At 37.6% G+C, this 22,481-nt stretch overlaps 1 protein-coding gene across 1 annotated transcript in view; it reads left to right on the forward strand.

Moving 5' to 3' along the window:
• The window catches only part of LOC141074123 (uncharacterized), a 236,798-nt gene that overhangs the window by 79,081 nt on the left and 135,236 nt on the right, over positions 1-22,481 (forward strand). The window contains exon 15 of the mRNA XM_073561654.1: positions 3,974-8,251. Coding sequence (XP_073417755.1) covers positions 3,974-8,251 — 4,278 coding nt within the window. The remainder of the gene's footprint in view (positions 1-3,973; positions 8,252-22,481) is intronic.

The raw sequence follows: 22,481 nt of genomic DNA on the forward strand, positions 1-22,481 counted from the left end.
TGCGGGAAGGGAGATTGGGGTGCCACCTATGAGGATTGTACAGTGTGTGATGTTAAGGCGGAGGAAGAGGCGGAGATGTCACTTGATGCAGTGCTTGCCACCCACTGGAGCACATGCTCTTTCTGATCCTCATCTTCAAGGCGTTCGCTGTGCGACTACCAAAGAAAGGGAGTCGAGTAGCCCGCCCAGTAACAGATGCTGTCAGTCGTCTTTCGATAGGACAGTGTTTGTTCAGTAGAACTTTCAGTAACATTACTGTCTAAGCCCAGTGCACGTCAAAAACCAAGCCTATTTCCTTTCCACCATGACCTTTCTTTTTCCCACTTATGTTGTATATACCATTCCACTCTTTTAACTAGTTGTTTCTCAACCTTAGGTCCAGATGTGTTAGTCACCTATCACTAAATGAGCAATCAGTATTTATTTTCTTAGATAGTGTGCCTGAACAACACTATTAGCCCTAGTGTTTAGCAAATGGAGCCTCCTGATTCCTGACTGCAACACAGGTTTAGAGCAAACAATTTGGATTAGCAAATGGAGCCTCCTGGCTGAACCCCAATATTAGGCCTAAGGATTTTGATTAGCAAATGGGTACTACTGATTCATGACTGCAACACAGTTTTAGCCAAAATGATTTGGATTAGCAAAAAGGGCCTCCTGCTTTCTGACTGCAACACAGTTTTAGCCCAAATAATAATAATAATAATAATAATAATAATAATAATAATAATAATAATTTTATTTCTATAGCCCAACATATTCCGCAGCACTTTACATTATAGAGGGGACTTCTACAGACAATAGACATTACAGCATAGCAATTAACACATAGATCAAAACAGATACCAAGAGGAATGAGAGGGCCCTGCTCGCAAGCTTACAATCTATGAGGAAAAAGGGGAGACATGAAAGGTTGATGGTAACAATTGCTTTAATTGTTTGGACCAGCCACTGTGTAAAAATCGGGTGTTCCTGTTGCTGCATAAACCAGTTAACAGTCTAAATATGTAACAGTACAGACACAGAGGACTATTAAATGCATAAAGCATGTGAGAACATGATGTGAGAAACCTGGTTATGTAAAAGATTTTGAATGAGCCACACAGGGATATTTAGGTTAATGCGTTGAAGCCATAGGCCAGTCTGAACAAATGCATTATTAGGGCATGCTTAAAACTGTGGGGATTGGGGATTAAATGTATTAAACTGGGTAGTGCATTCCAAAGAAATAGTGCAGCACGTGAAAAGTCTTGGAGATGGGAGTGGGAGGTTCTGACTAATGAGGATGTTAACCTCAGATCATTAGCAGAACGGAGGGCACGTGTAGGGTGGTGTACTGAAACAAGGGAGGAGATGTAGGGTGGTGCTGAGCCATGGAGTGCTTTGTGGGTGAGGGTAATAAGTTTATACTGAATTCTGGAGTGGATGGGTAACCAGTGTAAGGACTGGCACAAGGTAGAGGCATCGGTATAGCGATTGGTGAGGAATATGATCTTAGCTGCAGCATTCAGGACAGACTGGAGAAGGGAGGGTTTGGTAAGAGGGAGACCGATTAGTAGAGAGTTACAATAGTCCAGATGAGAATGAATAAGAGAAACAGTAAGAGTTTTTGCAGAGTCTAAAGTAAGAAAGGGTCGAATTCTAGAAATGTTTTTGAGGTGCAGATAACAAGAGTGAGCCAGTGATCGAATGTGGGGGGCAAAGGAAAGCTCGGAATCAAGTATGACCCCAAGACAGCGGGCCTGTTGCTGGGGAGTAATAGTGGAACCACACACGGAAATGGCAATGTCGGACATAGGTAAATTAGTAGAGGGAGGAAACACGAGGAGTTCAGTTTTCGACAGGTTTAATGATTTAAATGATTTAGATTAGCAAATGGGACCTCCTGGCTGAACCCCAATATTAAGCCTAATGATTTTGATTAGCAAATGTGGCCTACTGGGACCTCCTGATTCATGACTTCAACACAGTTTTAGCCCAAACGATTTTGAGTAGGAAATGTGGACTTCTGCCAGTACAACACTATTAGCGCAATCTAATTAGATGTTGGAAGATAGATTTCACACAGGACAGGTACCTATCTAACAAAATGATAAGTTCACTTGCAGCAGTAGCAGGAACGGCCTCTCTTTGCTATTACAAAGAGGAAATGGTGCCAGCAACACAAGATGTCCACTTTTTATATGGAGGGGGACATGTGACTTGTGCCAATCACAGAAGCCCTTGTGTCATGATGTTGTGGATGATTTCTGTGCCCTGATTGGCTGCCGGAATGTACATACATTAAATTATTAAAGAAATAAAAATTGCACTCCACTGCTCCTCTGACCTAGACAGACCTCCTCCCCTCATAAAACACGCTCCCGTTCATAATACAGTACCACTATCCTAGACAAAGTCAAAACAAAAGCATTAGTGGAAATGCGATCATTTACCGGTCTGAGATCCGAATTTTGCTGACTTTGAGGAAAAATGCTCGGGAAACCGAACATGAATTCAAATAATGATGATGACTGGCTGAGTGGAGTTACGGACTGGATATAAGGCTGCCGACGCCCTTCTGCCCTGCGGGTGATTTCTCTGTGGGATCCTTGGAGACCAGTCTGAATTCTTGCTCTTCTAAAGCTAAGTTTTTCTGCTCAGCTTTTTGCATTTGTGTTTTGACTTTGTTTTGCTTTGTTTTTCTGGATTTCTGCCACTCCCTGCTGGGGTGTGCTGAATTCCTTTAGCTCTGTCTTCTGAAGATACCAGAGTGCTGATTTAGTTTTGAAGCCTAGCTGCTTCAGGGTCTTTTTCCATATCAGCTGTTGGCTTATGTCTTTGATAGGGTTTTGGCAGATTGCAGACAGCAACCGTCCTTTCCTGTCCTGTTTAGTTTAGCTTGGGCCCCATCATTTGCTCAGCCTATCTTTCTATCTGTGTGAGTGTTTTTTCATCTTGCTTCACCGTCATTATATGTTGGGGGCTGCCTTTTACTTTGGGGTCTGCTCTGGGGCAGTTTAGATTTCCTTTTCTGTCTTTAGGCTATTTAGCTCTCCGGCTGTGATCGAAGGGTCTAGGGCACCGTAGGTACCCCCCACAGCTACTGCTAGTTGTGTTGATAGGTTCAGGGGTCTGCAATCTGATAGTTGCCAACTTCTCTGGTTTTCTGGACGTAGCCTCTATTTTTGTGTCTGCCTCCTACGGTGACTCATTCATAACAGTGTGGGCTGCCTTTTCTTTGAGCTGGACATTATATTGATGTGGTTCCTCATGGCTGTGTGTCCATTGGTTGGGCTCAATCCTTCTTAGGCCATATCCACATGCATGTCACTTGAAAAACGCTAAGGTTTTCAATATTAGAGTCAGGACCATCCCAATTAGGGTCACCATGAAGTGGTCGGATGTGTTTTGCATTTTTTTTTAATCAAATTATGTTAACTAAGTACCCTATATTATTTGCAAGCACTATTGCTGTTTATTAATTTACTGCAGGGTATTTTACTATGTTTCTGTCTTTGGCATTTTTTCCTGTTCAGCAGCCAGTATGAATGTGTGCTTACATGCTGCACGAACACCAGTTTGTATCCCATTTCTTTAGTTTTTTCTTCTATAGCCTAATGTGTTCATCCAGAGAAAGGTAAAACCCCAAGGGCAGACATCAGTAGCTCCATAATGGGGAACAATTCCTTCCTGACTCCATACGGGAATCAGTCAGGCCAGTGGTTAGATCCCAAGGTAAGATAAGAATAGTCCAAGAACCCAACAGTCATTTAACAAAAACCACTGAGTTTTATAGTCCATAAATCATCAACCACCAAACAGTACAAAGCACTTTTGAAAAAGTAAAGAAGGGCTTAGACTCTTTTGCATTCTGAAAATCTCCACATTTTGTTTATGTTCTCATAGGTGAAAACTTTCTAACAACTAATAAATATCATAAGTGTTATTGGAAATATAATAAACTTACAACAACGTTTCTTTGTATTTCTAGGGATGGGAACATCTCTACAGCCATGGTCTGGAACTTACTATAATAAAGAAGAAAGGATGACAAAGAAAGATCTTAAAGTGGATGATATAATAACAGACAACTCTATCTCTGGTTCCATAGCATTACTGGCAATAACATCTCAAGAAGCATATACATCACAGATGCTAGCATCTCTGGTACCTGAGATATCACAGATGGTAACAACTTTGGTACCTGATACATCAAGGACAACATCTCCAGTATCTGATTCAATACATAAGGAAACATCTCCAGTATTTGATTCATCAAAAATGGTCACATCTATGGTGTCTGACTCATCACAGACGGTAACATCTCTGGTATTTGATACATCACAGAAGGAAACACCTCTGGTGTCTGATTCATCACAAATGGTAACAACTCCAGTTTCAGAGTCATCACAGATGCCAACATCTCCAATATCTGGTTCATCACAGATGGAAACATCTCCAATATCTGATTTATCACAGATGGTCACATCTCCGGTATCTGATTCAACACAGAGTACCATATCTCCAGTACCTGATTCATCACAGATGATCACATCTACAGTATCTGATCCATCACAAATGGAAACATCTCCTGTGTCTGAGACATCACAAATGGAAATATCTCCAGTTTCAGATTCATCACAGATGGAAACATCTCCAATATCTGATTCATCACAGGTGGAAACATCTCAGGTATCTGATTCATCTCAGATGGCAACATCTCCAGTTTCACATTCATCAAAGATGGAAACATCTCCAATATCTGATTCATCACAGGTGGAAACATCTCAGGTATCTGATTCATCTCAGATGGCAACATCTCCAGTTTCACATTCATCACAGATGGAAACATCTCCAATATCTGATTCATCACAGGTGGAAACATCTCAGGTATCTGATTCATCTCAGATGGCAACATCTCCAGTTTCAGATTCATCACAGATGGAAACATCTCCAATATCTGATTTATCACAGATGGTCACATCTCCGGTATCAGATTCATCACAGATGGAAACATCTCCGGTATCTGGTTCATCTCATATGGTAACATCCCCAGTATCTGATTCATCACAAATGGTACCATCTCCAGTTTCAGATTCATCACAGATGGAAACATCTCCCATATCTGATTCATCACAGATGATGACATCTCCGGTATCTGATTCATCACAGATGGAAACATCTCTGGTGTCTGATTCATCTCAGATGGCAACATCTCCAGTATCTGATTCATCACAAATGGTAACATCTCCAGTTTCAGATTCATCACAAATGGTAACATCTCCAGTTTCAGATTCATCACAAATGGTAACATCTCCAGTATCTGATTCATCACAAATGGTAACATCTCCAGTTTCAGATTCATCACAAATGGTAACATCTCCAGTTTCAGATTCATCACAGATGGAAACATCTCCAATATCTGATTCATCACAGATGGTCACATCTCCTGTATCGGATTCATCACAGATGGAAACATCTCCTGTGTCTGAGACCTCACAGATGGAAACATCTCCAGTATCAGATTCATCACACTTGAAAACATCTCCAGTTTCAGATTCATCACAAATGGAAACATCTCCAATATCTGATTTATCACAGATGGTCACATCTCCTTCATCTGATTCATCACAGATGGAAACATCTCCTTTGTCAGAGACATCACAGATGGAAACATCTCCGGTATCTGATTCCTCTCAGATGGTAACATCTCCAGTATCTGATTCATCACACATGATAACATCTCCAGTATCCGATTCATCTCACATGGTAACATCTCCAGAATCTGATTCATCACACATGGAAACATCTCCAGTATCTGATTCATCACAAATGGTAACATCTCCAGTATCTGATTCATCACAAATGGTAACATCTCCCATATCTGATTCATCACACATGGAAACATCTCCGGTATCTGATTCATCACAGATGGTAACATCTCCAGTATCTGATTCATCACACTTGAAAACATCTCCAGTATCTGATTTATCTCAGATGGTCACATCTCCTGTATCTGATTCATCGCAGATGGAAACATCTCCTGTGTCTGAGACATCACAAATGGAAACATCTCCAATATCTGATTCATCTCAGATGGTAACATCTCCAGTATCTGATTCATCACACATGGAAACATCACCAATATCTGATTCATCTCATATGGTAACATCCCCAGTTTCAGAATCATCACAGATGGAAACATCTCCAGTATCTGATTCATCACATATGGAAACATCTCCAGTATCTAATTCATCTAATATGATAACATCTCCAGTATCTGATTCATCGCACATGGAAACATCTCCAGTATCTGATTTATCACAAATGGTAACATCTCCAGTTTCAGATTCATCACAGATGGAAACATCTCCAATATCTGATTCATCACACATGGAAACATCTCCAGTATCTGATTCATCACAGATGGAAACATCTCCAGTACCTGAAACATCACAGATAGTAACATCTCCAGTATCTTATCCATCAAATATGGAAACTTCTCCGGTACCTGAGACATCACAGATGGTAACATCTCCAGTATCTGAGTCTTCACAGATGGAAACATCTCCGGTGTCTGACACATCACAGATGATAACATCTGAAGTACCTGAGACAACACAGATGAAATCATCTCCAGTATCTGAGATAACACGGATGGAAACATCTCCGGTACCTGACACATCACAGATGGTCACATCTCCTTCATCTGATTCATCACAGATGGAAACATCTCCTTTGTCAGAGACATCACAGATGGAAACATCTCCGGTATCTGATTCCTCTCAGATGGTAACATCTCCAGTATCTGATTCATCACACATGATAACATCTCCAGTATCCGATTCATCTCACATGGTAACATCTCCAGAATCTGATTCATCACACATGGAAACATCTCCAGTATCTGATTCATCACACATGATAACATCTCCAGTATCCGATTCATCTCACATGGTAACATCTCCAGTATCTGATTCATCGCATATGGTAACATCTCCAGTATCTGATTCATCACAAATGGTAACATCTCCAGTTTCAGATTCATCACAGATGGAAACATCTCCCATATCTGATTCATCACACATGGAAACATCTCCGGTATCTGATTCATCACAGATGGTAACATCTCCAGTATCTGATTCATCACACTTGAAAACATCTCCAGTATCTGATTTATCTCAGATGGTCACATCTCCTGTATCTGATTCATCGCAGATGGAAACATCTCCTGTGTCTGAGACATCACAAATGGAAACATCTCCAATATCTGATTCATCTCAGATGGTAACATCTCCAGTATCTGATTCATCACACATGGAAACATCGCCAGTATCTGATTCATCTCATATGGTAACATCCCCAGTTTCAGAATCATCACAGATGGAAACATCTCCAGTATCTGATTCATCACATATGGAAACATCTCCAGTATCTAATTCATCTAATATGATAACATCTCCAGTATCTGATTCATCGCACATGGAAACATCTCCAGTATCTGATTCATCACAAATGGTAACATCTCCAGTTTCAGATTCATCACAGATGGAAACATCTCCAATATCTGATTCATCACACATGGAAACATCTCCAGTATCTGATTCATCACAGATGGAAACATCTCCAGTACCTGAAACATCACAGATAGTAACATCTCCAGTATCTTATCCATCAAATATGGAAACTTCTCTGGTACCTGAGACATCACAGATGGTAACATCTCCAGTATCTGAGTCTTCACAGATGGAAACATCTCCGGTGTCTGACACATCACAGATGATAACATCTGAAGTACCTGAGACAACACAGATGAAATCATCTCCAGTATCTGAGATAACACGGATGGAAACATCTCCGGTACCTGACACATCACAGATGGTAACATCTCCGGTACTCGAGACATCACAGATGGAAACATCTCCGGTACTCGAGACATCACAGATGGAAACATCTCCGGTACTCGAGACATCACAGATGGAAACATCTCCGGTACCTGATACATCACAGATGGAAACATCCCCGATACTTGAGACAACACAGATGGAAACATCTCCGGTACCTGATACATCACAGATGGAAACATCCCCGATACTTGAGACAACACAGATGGAAACATCTCTGGTACCTGAGACATCACAGAGTATAACTTTTACTACAACTTTTAGAACAACTCAAAGATCAACATCAGCCACGTCAATGATCACAACTTCTTCAACCACTGCCACCAAAACAACAACAACAACCATTGTCCCTACCAATGGGTTAAGTAAGTAGTACCAGAAATATTTTGGAACTTTACAAGACAATATAAATAGTACAAGTGTATGAAGTTTGCATTCAGCAATAGCAATATAGTAGAGAGTAAGCACAATGTACCGAAGCATAAATGTCAGAAAATTCCCAGGTTATACCAGTATGATCCTTATTGCTGTATGCCAAAACATGTATAACATGCCAGCTGTACACATAAAATTATACACAGGAGATACCCAGGTTATACAGCAATATACATACTGTATAATTACTGTATATATAGAAGATACTCAGGTTATACAAGCTGGACATAAATAATTATGTACAGGAGATACCCAGGTTATACCAGCTGTACATATATAATAATATACAGGAGATGCCAAGGATATTACAGCTGTACATATGTAATTATATACAGGAGATAACTACATTATACCAACTATACATCTGTAATTATATACAGGAGATACCCAGGTTATATCAGCTGTGCAAACGCAAATATATACAGAGCATACCCAGCTTATATCAGCTGTACATATAAAATTATATACTGTAGATTCCAAGGTTATGCCAAATGTACATATGTAATTATATAAAGAAGATGACAAGGTTATACCAGCTATACATTTAACATTATATACAGAAGATGGTCAAGTTACACCAGCTGTACATATATAATTACATATAGAAGATGCCTAGGTTATACCAGCTGTACATATATAATTATGTACAGAAGATGCCCAGGTTACACCAGCTGTACACACATAATTATATACAGGAGATACCCAGAATACACCAGCTGTACAGATATAATTATATACAGGAGATGCCCAGGTTATACCAGCTGTACAAATATAATTGTATACAGGAGATGCCCAGGTTATACCAACTGTACATATATAATTATATACAGGAGAAGCCCAGGTTATACCAGCTGTACAGATAAAATTATATACAGGTGATACCCAGGTTATACCAACTCTACATATATACTTATATACGGGAGATGCCCAGATTATACCAGCTGTAAAAGATAATTATTTACAGGTGATACCCAGGTTATACCAGCTGTACATATATAATTATATATGGGAGATGCCCAGATTATACCAACTGTACTTATATAATTATATACAGGAGATGCCCAGGTTATACCAGCTGTACATATATAATTATATACAGGAGATGCCCAGATTATGCCAACTGTACATATATAATTATATACAGAAGATGCCCAGGTTATACCAGCTGTACATATATAATTATATACAGGAGATGACCAGGTTATACCAACTGTACATATATAATTATATACAAGAGATGCCCAGGTTATACCAGCTGTACATATATAATTATACACAGAAGATGCCAAGGTTATATCGGCTGTACAAATATAATTATAAACAGAAGATGCCCAGGTTATACCGGCTGTACATATATAATTATATACAGGAGATGCCCAGGTTATACCCGCTGTACATATATAATTATATACAGGAGATGCCCAAGGCTATACCAGCTGTACATATATAATTATATACAGGAGATGGCCAGGTTATACCCGCTGTACATATATAATTATATACAGGAGATGCCCAGGTTATACCAGCTGTACATATATAATTATATACAGGAGATGCCCAGGTTAAACCAGCTGTACATATATAATTATATACAGGAGATGCCCAGGTTATACCAGTTGTACATATATAATTGTATACAGGAGATGCCCAGGTTATGCCAGCTGTACATATATAATTATATACATGAGATGCCCAGGTTATACCAGCTGTACAAACATAATTATATTCAGCAGATACCCAGGATACACCAGCTGTACAGATATAATTATATACAGGAGATGCCCAGGTTATACCCGCTGTACATATATAATTATACACAGGAGATGCCCAGGTTATACCAGCTGTACACATATAATTATATACAGGAGATGCCCAGGTTATGCCAGCTGTACATATATAATTATATACATGAGATGACCAGGTTATACCAGCTGTACACACATAATTATATACAGGAGATACCCAGGATACACCAGCTGTACAGATATAATTATATACAGGAGATGCCCAGGTTATACCAGCTGTACACATATAATTATATACAGGAGATGCCCAGGTTATACCAGCTGTACATATATAATTATATACAGGAGATGCTCAGGTTATACCAGCTGTACACATATAATTATATACAGGAGATGCCCAGGTTATACCAGCTGTACATATATAATTATATACAGGAGATGCCCAGGTTATACCAACTGTACATATATAATTATATACAGGAGATGCCCAGGTTATACCAGCTGTACAGATAAAATTATATACAGGAGATGCCCAGGTTATACCGGCTGTACATATATAATTATATACAGGAGATACCCAGGTTATATCAGCTGTACATAAATAATTATATACAGGAGATACCCAGGTTATACCAGCTGTAAATATATAATTATATACAGGAGATTCCCAGGTCATACCAGCTGTACATATCTAATTATATACAGGAGATGCCCAGGTTATACCAACTGTACATATATAATTATATACAGAAGATGCCCAGGTTATACCAGCTGTACATATATAATTATATACAGGAGATTCCCAGGTTATACCAGCTGTACATATATAATTATATACAGGTGATACCCAGGTTATACCAACTGTATATATATACTTATATACAGGAGATGCCCAGGTTATACCAGCTGTACATATATAATTATATATGGGAGATGCCCAGATTATACCAACTGTACTTATATAATTATATACAGGAGATGCCCAGGTTATACCAGCTGTACATATATAATTATATACAGGAGATGACCAGATTATGCCAACTGTACATATATAATTATATACAGAAGATGCCCAGGTTATACCAGCTGTACATATATAATTATATACAGGAGATGCCCAGGTTATAACAACTGTACATATATAATTATATACAGGAGATGCCCAGGTTATACCAGCTGTACATATATAATTATACACAGAAGATGCCAAGGTTATATCGGCTGTACATATATATTTATACACAGAAGATGCCCAGGTTATACCGGCTGTACATATATAATTATATACAGGAGATGCCCAGGTTATACACGCTGTACATATATAATTATATACAGGAGATGTCCAGGCTATACCAGCTGTACATATATAATTATATACAGAAGATGCCCAGGTTATACACGCTGTACATATATAATTATATACAGGAGATGTCCAGGCTATACCAGCTGTACATATATAATTATATACAGGAGATGCCCAGGTTATACCCTCTGTACATATATAATTATATACAGGAGATGCCCAGGTTATACACGCTATACATATATAATTATATACAGGAGATGCCCAGGTTATACACGCTGTACATATATAATTATACACAGGAGATGTCCAGGCTATACCAGCTGTACATATATAATTATATACAGGAGATGCCCAGGTTATACCCTCTGTACATATATAATTATATACAGGAGATGCCCAGGATACACCAGCAGTACAGATATAATTATATACAGGAGATTCCCAGGTTATACCAGCTGTACATATATAATTATACACAGGAGATGCCCAGGTTATACCAGCTGTACATATATAATTATATACAGGAGATGCCCAGGTTATACCAGTTGTCCATATATAATTATATACAGGAGATGCCCAGGTTATGCCAGCTGTACATATATAATTATATACATGAGATGCCCAGGTTATACCAGCTGTACACACATAATTATATACAGGAGATACCCAGGATACACCAGCTGTACAGATATAATTATATACAGGAGATGCCCAAGTTATACCCGCTGTACATATATAATTATATAGAGGAGATGACCAGGTTATTCCAGCTGTACACATATAATTATATACTGGAGATGCCCAGGTTATGCCAGCTGTACATATATAATTAAATACATGAGATTCCCAGGTTATACCAGCTGTACACACCTAATTATATACAGGAAATACCCAGGATACACCAGCTGTACAAATATAATTATATACAGGAGATGCCCAGGTTATACACGCTGTACATATATAATTATATACAGGAGATGTCCAGGCTATACCAGCTGTACATATATAATTATATACAGACGATGGCCAGGTTATACCCACTGTACATATATAATTATTTACAGGAGATGCCCAGGTTATACCAGCTGTACATATATAATTATACACAGGAGATGCCCAGGTTATAACAGCTGTACATATATAATTATATACAGTAGATGCCCAGGTTATACCAGTTGTCCATATATAATTATATACAGGAGATGCCCAGGTTATGCCAGCTGTACATATATAATTATATACATGAGATGCCCAGGTTATACCAGTTGTACACACATAATTATATACAGGAGATACCCAGGATACACCAGCTGTACAGATATAATTATATACAGGAGATGCCCAGGTTATACCCGCTGTACATATATAATTATATACAGGAGATGCCCAGGTTAATCCAGCTGTACACATATAATTATATACAGGAGATGCCCAGGTTATGCCAGCTGTACATATATAATTATATACATGAGATGCCCAGGTTATACCAGCTGTACACACATAATTATATACAGGAGATGCCCAGGTTATACCAGCTGTACATATATAATTATATACAGGAGATGCCCAGGTTATACCAGTTGTCCATATATAATTATATACAGGAGATGCCCAGGTTATGCCAGCTGTACATATATAATTATATACATGAGATGCCCAGGTTATACCAGTTGTACACACATAATTATATACAGGAGATACCCAGGATACACCAGCTGTACAGATATAATTATATACAGGAGATGCCCAGGTTATACCAGCTGTACACATATAATTATATACAGGAGATGCCCAGGTTATACCAGCTGTACACATATAATTATATACAGGAGATGACCAGGTTATACCAGCTGTACATATATAATTATATACAGGAGATGCCAAGGTTATACCAACTGTACATATATAATTATATACAGGAGATGCCCAGGTTATACCAGCTGTACAGATAAAATTATATACAGGAGATGCCCAGGTTATACCGGCTGTACATATATAATTATATGCAGGAGATACCCAGGTTACATCAGCTGTACATATATAATTATATACAGGAGATGCCCAGGTTATACCGGCTGTACATATATAATTATAAACAGGAGATGCCCAGGTTATACCAGCTGTACACATATAATTATATACAGAAGATGCCCAGGTTATACCAGCTGTACATATATAATTATATACAGGAGATGCTCAGGTTATACCAACTGTACATATATAATTATATACAGGAGATGCCCAGGTTATACCAGCTGTACAGATAAAATTATATACCAGAGATGCCCAGGTTATACCGGCTGTACATATATAATTATATACAGGAGATACCCAGGTTATACCAGCTGTACATATATAATTATATACAGGAGATGCCCAGGTTATACCGGCTGTACATATATAATTATATACAGGAGATACCCAGGTTATATCAGCTGTACATATATAATTATATACAGGAGATGCCCAGGTTATACCGGCTGTACATATATAATTATATACAGGAGATACCCAGGTTAAACCAGCTGTACATATATAATTATATACAGGAGATGCCCAGGTTATACCGGCTGTACATATATAATTATATACAGGAGATACCAAGGTTATATCAGCTTTACATATATAATTATATACAGGAGATGCCCAGGTTATACCTGCTGTACATATATAATTATATACAGGAGATACCCAGGTTATATCAGCTGTACATAGATAATTATATACAGGAGATGCCTAGGTTATACCAGCTGTACATATATAATTATATACAGGAGATACCCAGGTTATACCCGCTGTACATATATAATTATATACAGGAGATGCCCAGGTTATACCAGCTGTACACATTTAATTATATGCAGGAGATGCCCAGGTTATACCAGCTGTACATATATAATTATATACAGGAGATGCCCAGGTTATACCAGCTGTACATATATAATTATACACAGAAGATGCCCAGGTTATACCAGCTGTACATATATAATTATATACAGGAGATATCCAGGTTATATCAGCTGTACATATATAATTATACACAGAAGATGTCAAGGTTATATCAGCTGTACAAATATAATTATAAACAGAAGATGCCCAGGTTATACCGGCTGTACATATATAATTATATACAGGAGATGCCCAGGTTATACCCGCTGTACATATATAATTATAAACAGAAGATGCACAGGTTATACCCGCTGTACATATATAAATATATACAGGAGATGCCCAGGCTATACCAGCTGTACATATATAATTATGTACAGGAGATGGCCAGGTTATACGCACTGTACATATACAATTATATACAGGAGATGCCCAGGTTATACCAGCTGTACATATATAATTATATACAGGAGATGCCCAGGTTATACCAGCTGTACATATATAATTATATACAGGAGATGCCCAGGTTATACCAGTTGTCCATATATAATTATATACAGGAGATGCCCAGGTTATGCCAGCTTTACACACATAATTATATACAGGAGATACCCAGGATACACCAGCTGTACAGATATAATTATATACAAGAGATGCCCAGGTTATACCCGCTGTACATATATAATTATATACAGGCGATGCCCAGGTTATTCCAGCTGTACACATACATTTATATACAGGAGATGCCCAGGTTATACCAGCTGTACATATATAATTATATACAGGAGATGACCAGATTATGCCAACTGTACATATATAATTATATACAGAAGATGCCCAGGTTATACCAGCTGTACATATATAATTATATACAGGAGATGCCCAGGTTATAACAACTGTACATATATAATTATATACAGGAGATGCCCAGGTTATACCAGCTGTACATATATAATTATACACAGAAGATGCCCAGGTTATACCGGCTGTACATATATAATTATATACAGGAGATGCCCAGGTTATACACGCTGTACATATATAATTATATACAGGAGATGTCCAGGCTATACCAGCTGTACATATATAATTATATACAGAAGATGGCCAGGTTATACCCTCTGTACATATATAATTATATACAGGAGATGCCCAGGATACACCAGCAGTACAGATATAATTATATACAGGAGATGCCCAGGTTATACCAGCTGTACATATATAATTATACACAGGAGATGCCCAGGTTATACCAGCTGTACATATATAATTATATACAGGAGATGCCCAGGTTATACCAGTTGTCCATATATAATTATATACAGGAGATGCCCAGGTTATGCCAGCTGTACATATATAATTATATACATGAGATGCCCAGGTTATACCAGCTGTACACACATAATTATATACAGGAGATACCCAGGATACACCAGCTGTACAGATATAATTATATACAGGAGATGCCCATGTTATACCCGCTGTACATATATAATTATATAGAGGAGATGCCCAGGTTATTCCAGCTGTACACATATAATTATATACTGGAGATGCCCAGGTTATGCCAGCTGTACATATATAATTAAATACATGAGATTCCCAGGTTATACCAGCTGTACACACCTAATTATATACAGGAGATACCCAGGATACACCAGCTGTACAAATATAATTATATACAGGAGATGCCCAGGTTATACACGCTGTACATATATAATTATATACAGGAGATGTCCAGGCTATACCAGCTGTACATATATAATTATATACAGAAGATGGCCAGGTTATACCCGCTGTACATATATAATTATATACAGGAGATGCCCAGGTTATACCAGCTGTACATATATAATTATACACAGGAGATGCCCAGGTTATAACAGCTGTACATATATAATTATATACAGGAAATGCCCAGGTTATACCAGTTGTCCATATATAATTATATACAGGAGATGCCCAGGTTATGCCAGCTGTACATATATAATTATATACATGAGATGCCCAGGTTATACCAGTTGTACACACATAATTATATACAGGAGATACCCAGGATACACCAGCTGTACAGATATAATTATATACAGGAGATGCCCAGGTTATACCCGCTGTACATATATAATTATATACAGGAGATGCCCAGGTTAATCCAGCTGTACACATATAATTATATACAGGAGATGCCCAGGTTATGCCAGCTGTACATATATAATTATATACATGAGATGCCCAGGTTATACCAGCTGTACACACATAATTATATACAGGAGATACCCAGGATACACCAGCTGTACAGATAAAATTATATACAGGAGATGCCCAGGTTATACCCGCTGTACATATATAATTATATACAGGAGATGCCCAGGTTATACCAGCTGTACACATATAATTATATACAGGAGATGCCCAGGTTATACCAGCTGTACACATATAATTATATACAGGAGATGCACAGGTTATACCAGCTGTACATATATAATTATATACAGGAGATGCCAAGGTTATACCAACTGTACATATATAATTATATACAGGAGATGCCCAGGTTATACCAGCTGTACAGATAAAATTATATACAGGAGATGCCCAGGTTATACCGGCTGTACATATATAATTATATGCAGGAGATACCCAGGTTACATCAGCTGTACATATATAATTATATACAGGAGATGCCAAGGTTATACCGTCTGTACATATATAATTATATACAGGAGATGCCCAGGTTATAACAAATGTACATATATAATTATATATAGGTGATGCCCAGGTTATACCAGCTGTACAGATAAAATTATATACAGGAGATGCCCAGGTTATACCAGCTGTAAATATATAATTATATACAGGAGATACCCAGGTTATACCAGCTGTACATATATAATTATATACAGGAGATGCCCAGGTTATACCAGCTGTACGTATATAATTATATACAGGAGTTGCCCAGGTTATACCGGCTGTACATATACAATTATATACAGGAGATGCCCAGGTTATACCAACTGTACATATATAATTATATACAGGAGATGCCCAGGTTATGCCAGCTGTACATATATAATTTTATACAGGAGATACCCAGGTTATACCCGCTGTACATATATAATTATATACAGGAGATGCCCAGGTTATACCAGCTGTACACATTTAATTATATACAGGAGATACCCAGGTTATACCAGCTGTACATATATAATTATATGCAGGAGAAGCCCAGGTTATACCAGCTGTACATATATAATTATATACAGGAGATGCCCAGGTTATACCAGCTGTACATATATAATTATACACAGAAGATGCCCAGGTTATACCAGCTGTACATATATAATTATATACAGTAGATGCCCAGGTTATACCGGCTGTACATATATAATTATATACAGGAGATATCCAGGTTATATCAGCTGTACATATATAATTATACACAGAAGATGTCAAGGTTATATCGGCTGTACAAATATAATTATAAACAGAAGATGCCCAGGTTATACCGGCTGTACATATATAATTATATACAGGAGATGCCCAGGTTATACCCGCTGTACATATATAATTATAAACAGAAGATGCACAGGTTATACCCGCTGTACATATATAAATATATACAGGAGATGCCCAGGTTATACCCGCTGTACATATATAATTATATACAGGAGATGCCCAGGCTATACCAGCTGTACATATATAATTATGTACAGGAGATGGCCAGGTTATACCCACTGTACATATACAATTATATACAGGAGATGCCCAGGTTATACCAGCTGTACATATATAATTATATACAGGAGATGCCCAGGTTATACCAGCTGTACATATATAATTATATACAGGAGATGCCCAGGTTATACCAGTTGTCCATATATAATTATATACAGGAGATGCCCAGGTTATGCCAGCTTTACACACATAATTATATACAGGAGATACCCAGGATACACCAGCTGTACAGATATAATTATATACAGGAGATGCCCAGGTTATACCCGCTGTACATATATAATTATATACAGGCGATGCCCAGGTTATTCCAGCTGTACACATACATTTATATACAGGAGATGCCCAAGTTATACCAGCTGTACATATATAATTATATACAGGAGATGCCCAGGTTATACCAGCTGTACACACATAATTATGTACAGGAGATACCCAGGATACACCAGCTGTACAGATATAATTATATACAGGAGATGCCCAGGTTATACCCGCTGTACATATATAATTATATACAGGAGATGCCCAGGTTATACCAGCTGAACACATATAATTATATACAGGAGATGCCCAGGTTATACCAGCTGTACACATATAATTACATACAGGAGATGCCCAGGTTTTACCAGCTGTACATATATAATTATATACAGGAGATGCCCAGGTTATACCAACTGTACATATATAATTATATACAGGAGATGCCCAGGTTATACCTGCTGTACAGATAAAATTATATACAGGAGATGCCCAGGTTATACCGGTTGTACATATATAATTATATGCAGGAGATACCCCGGTTATATCAGCTTTACATATATAATTATATACAGGAGATGCCCAGATTATACCAGCTGTACAGATATAATTATATACAGGACATGCCCAGGTTATACCGGCTGTACATATTTAATTTTATATAGGAGATGCCCAGGTAATACCGGCTGTACATATATAATTATATACAGGAGATGCCCAGGTTATATCAACTGTACATATATAATTATATACAGGAGATGCCCAGGTTATACCAGCTGTACAGATATAATTATATACAGGAGATGCCCAGGTTATATCGGCTGTACATATACAATTATATATAGGAGATGCCCAGGTTATACCAGCTGTACATATATAATTATATACAGGAGATGCCCAAGTTATGCCAGCTGTACATATATAATTATTTACAGGAGATGCCCAGGTTATGCCAGCTGTACATATATAATTATATACAGGAGATGCCCAGGTTATACCAGCTGTACACATATAATTATATACAGGAGATACCCAGGATACACCAGCTGTACAGATATAATTATATACAGGAGATGCCCAGGTTATATCAGCTGTACATATATAATTATATACAGGAGATACCCAGGTTATATCAGCTGTACATATATAATTATACACAGGAGATGCCCAGGTTATACCAGCTGTACATATATAATTATAGACAGGAGATGCCCAGATTATACCAGCTGTACATATATAATTATATACAGGAGATACCCAGGTTATATCAGCTGTATACATATAATTATATACAGGAGATGCCCAGGTTATACCAGCTGTACATATTTAATTATATACAGGAGATACCAAGGTTATACCATCTGTACGTATATAATTATATACAGGAGATGCCCAGGTTATACCGGCTGTACATATATAATTATATACAGAAGATGCCCAGGTTTTACCAACTGTACATATATAATTATATACAGGAGATGCCCAGGTTATACCAGCTGTACAGATAAAATTATATACAGGAGATGCCCATGTTATACCAGCTGTACATATATAATTATATACAGGAGAGACCCAGGTTATACCAGCTGTACATATATAATTATATGCAGGAGATGCCCAGGTTATACCAGCTGTACATATATAATTATATACAGGAGATGCCCAGGTTATACCAGCTGTACATATACAATTATACACAGAAGATGCCCAGGTTATACCAGCTGTACATATATAATTATATACAGTAGATGCCCAGGTTATACCGGCTGTACATATATAATTATATACAGGAGATATCCAGGTTATATCAGCTGTACATATATAATTATACACAGAAGATGACAAGGTTATATCGGCTGTACAATTATAATTATAAACAGAAGATGCCCAGGTTATACCGGCTGTACATATATAATTATATACAGGAGATGCCCAGGTTATACCCGCTGTACATATATAATTATAAACAGAAGATGCACAGGTTATACCCGCTGTACATATATAAATATATACAGGAGATGCCCAGGTTATACCCGCTGTACATATATAATTATATACAGGAGATGCCCAGGCTATACCAGCTGTACATATATAATTATGTACAGGAGATGGCCAGGTTATACCCACTGTACATATACAATTATATACAGGAGATGCCCAGGTTATACCAGCTGTACATATATAATTGTATACAGGAGATGCCCAGGTTATACCAGCTGTACATATATAATTATATACAGGAGATGCCCAGGTTATACCAGTTGTCCATATATAATTATATACAGGAGATGCCCAGGTTATGCCAGCTTTACACACATAATTATATACAGGAGATACCCAGGATACACCAGCTGTACAGATATAATTATATACAGGAGATGCCCAGGTTATACCCGCTGTACATATATAATTATATACAGGCGATGCCCAGGTTATTCCAGCTGTACACATACATTTATATACAGGAGATGCCCAAGTTATGCCAGCTGTACATATATAATTATATACAGGAGATGCCCAGGTTATACCAGCTGTACACACATAATTATGTACAGGAGATACCCAGGATACACCAGCTGTACAGATATAATTATATACAGGAGATGCCCAGGTTATACCCGCTGTACATATATAATTATATACAGGAGATGCCCAGGTTATACCAGCTGAACACATATAATTATATACAGGAGATGCCCAGGTTATACCAGCTGTACACATATAATTACATACAGGAGATGCCCAGGTTTTACCAGCTGTACATATATAATTATATACAGGAGATGCCCAGGTTATACCAACTGTACATATATAATTATATACAGGAGATGCCCAGGTTATACCTGCTGTACAGATAAAATTATATACAGGAGATGCCCAGGTTATACCGGTTGTACATATATAATTATATGCAGGAGATACCCCGGTTATATCAGCTTTACATATATAATTATATACAGGAGATGCCCAGATTATACCAGCTGTACAGATATAATTATATACAGGACATGCCCAGGTTATACCGGCTGTACATATTTAATTTTATATGGGAGATGCCCAGGTAATACCGGCTGTACATATATAATTATATACAGGAGATGCCCAGGTTATATCAACTGTACATATATAATTATATACAGGAGATGCCCAGGTTATACCAGCTGTACAGATATAATTATATACAGGAGATGCCCAGGTTATACCGGCTGTACATATACAATTATATATAGGAGATGCCCAGGTTATACCAGCTGTACATATACAATTATATACAGGAGATGCCCAGGTTATGCCAGCTGTACATATATAATTATTTACAGGAGATGCCCAGGTTATGCCAGCTGTACATATATAATTATATACAGGAGATGCCCAGGTTATACCAGCTGTACACATATAATTATATACAGGAGATACCCAGGATACACCAGCTGTACAGATATAATTATATACAGGAGATGCCCAGGTTATATCAGCTGTACATATATAATTATATACAGGAGATACCCAGGTTATATCAGCTGTACATATATAATTATACACAGGAGATGCCCAGGTTATACCAGCTGTACATATATAATTATAGACAGGAGATGCCCAGATTATACCAGCTGTACATATATAATTATATACAGGAGATACCCAGGTTATATCTGCTGTATATATATAATTATATACAGGAGATGCCCAGGTTATACCAGCTGTACATATTTAATTATATACAGGAGATACCCAGGTTATACCAGCTGTACGTATATAATTATATACAGGAGATGCCCAGGTTATACCAGCTGTACATATTTAATTATATACAGGAGATGCCCAGGTTATACCGGCTGTACATATATAATTATATACAGGAGATGCCCAGGTTTTACCAACTGTACATATATAATTATATACAGGAGATGCCCAGGTTATACCAGCTGTACAGATAAAATTATATACAGGAGAGGCCCATGTTATACCAGCTGTACATATATAATTATATACAGGAGATAACCAGGTTATACCAGCTGTACATATATAATTATATACAGGAGATGCCCAGGTTATTCCACCTGTACACATATAATTATATACAGGAGATGCCCAGGTTATGCCATCTGTACATATATAATTATATACATGAGATGCCCAGGTTATACCAGCTGTACACATATAATTATATACAGGAGATACCCAGGATACACCAGCAGTACAGATATAATTATATACAGGAGATGCCCA

The sequence above is a fragment of the Dendrobates tinctorius genome, unplaced genomic scaffold (assembly GCF_039654945.1).
Source record: "Dendrobates tinctorius isolate UK_male_01 unplaced genomic scaffold, ASM3965494v1 ptg000324l, whole genome shotgun sequence".
NCBI classification, from domain to species: domain Eukaryota; kingdom Metazoa; phylum Chordata; class Amphibia; order Anura; family Dendrobatidae; genus Dendrobates; species Dendrobates tinctorius.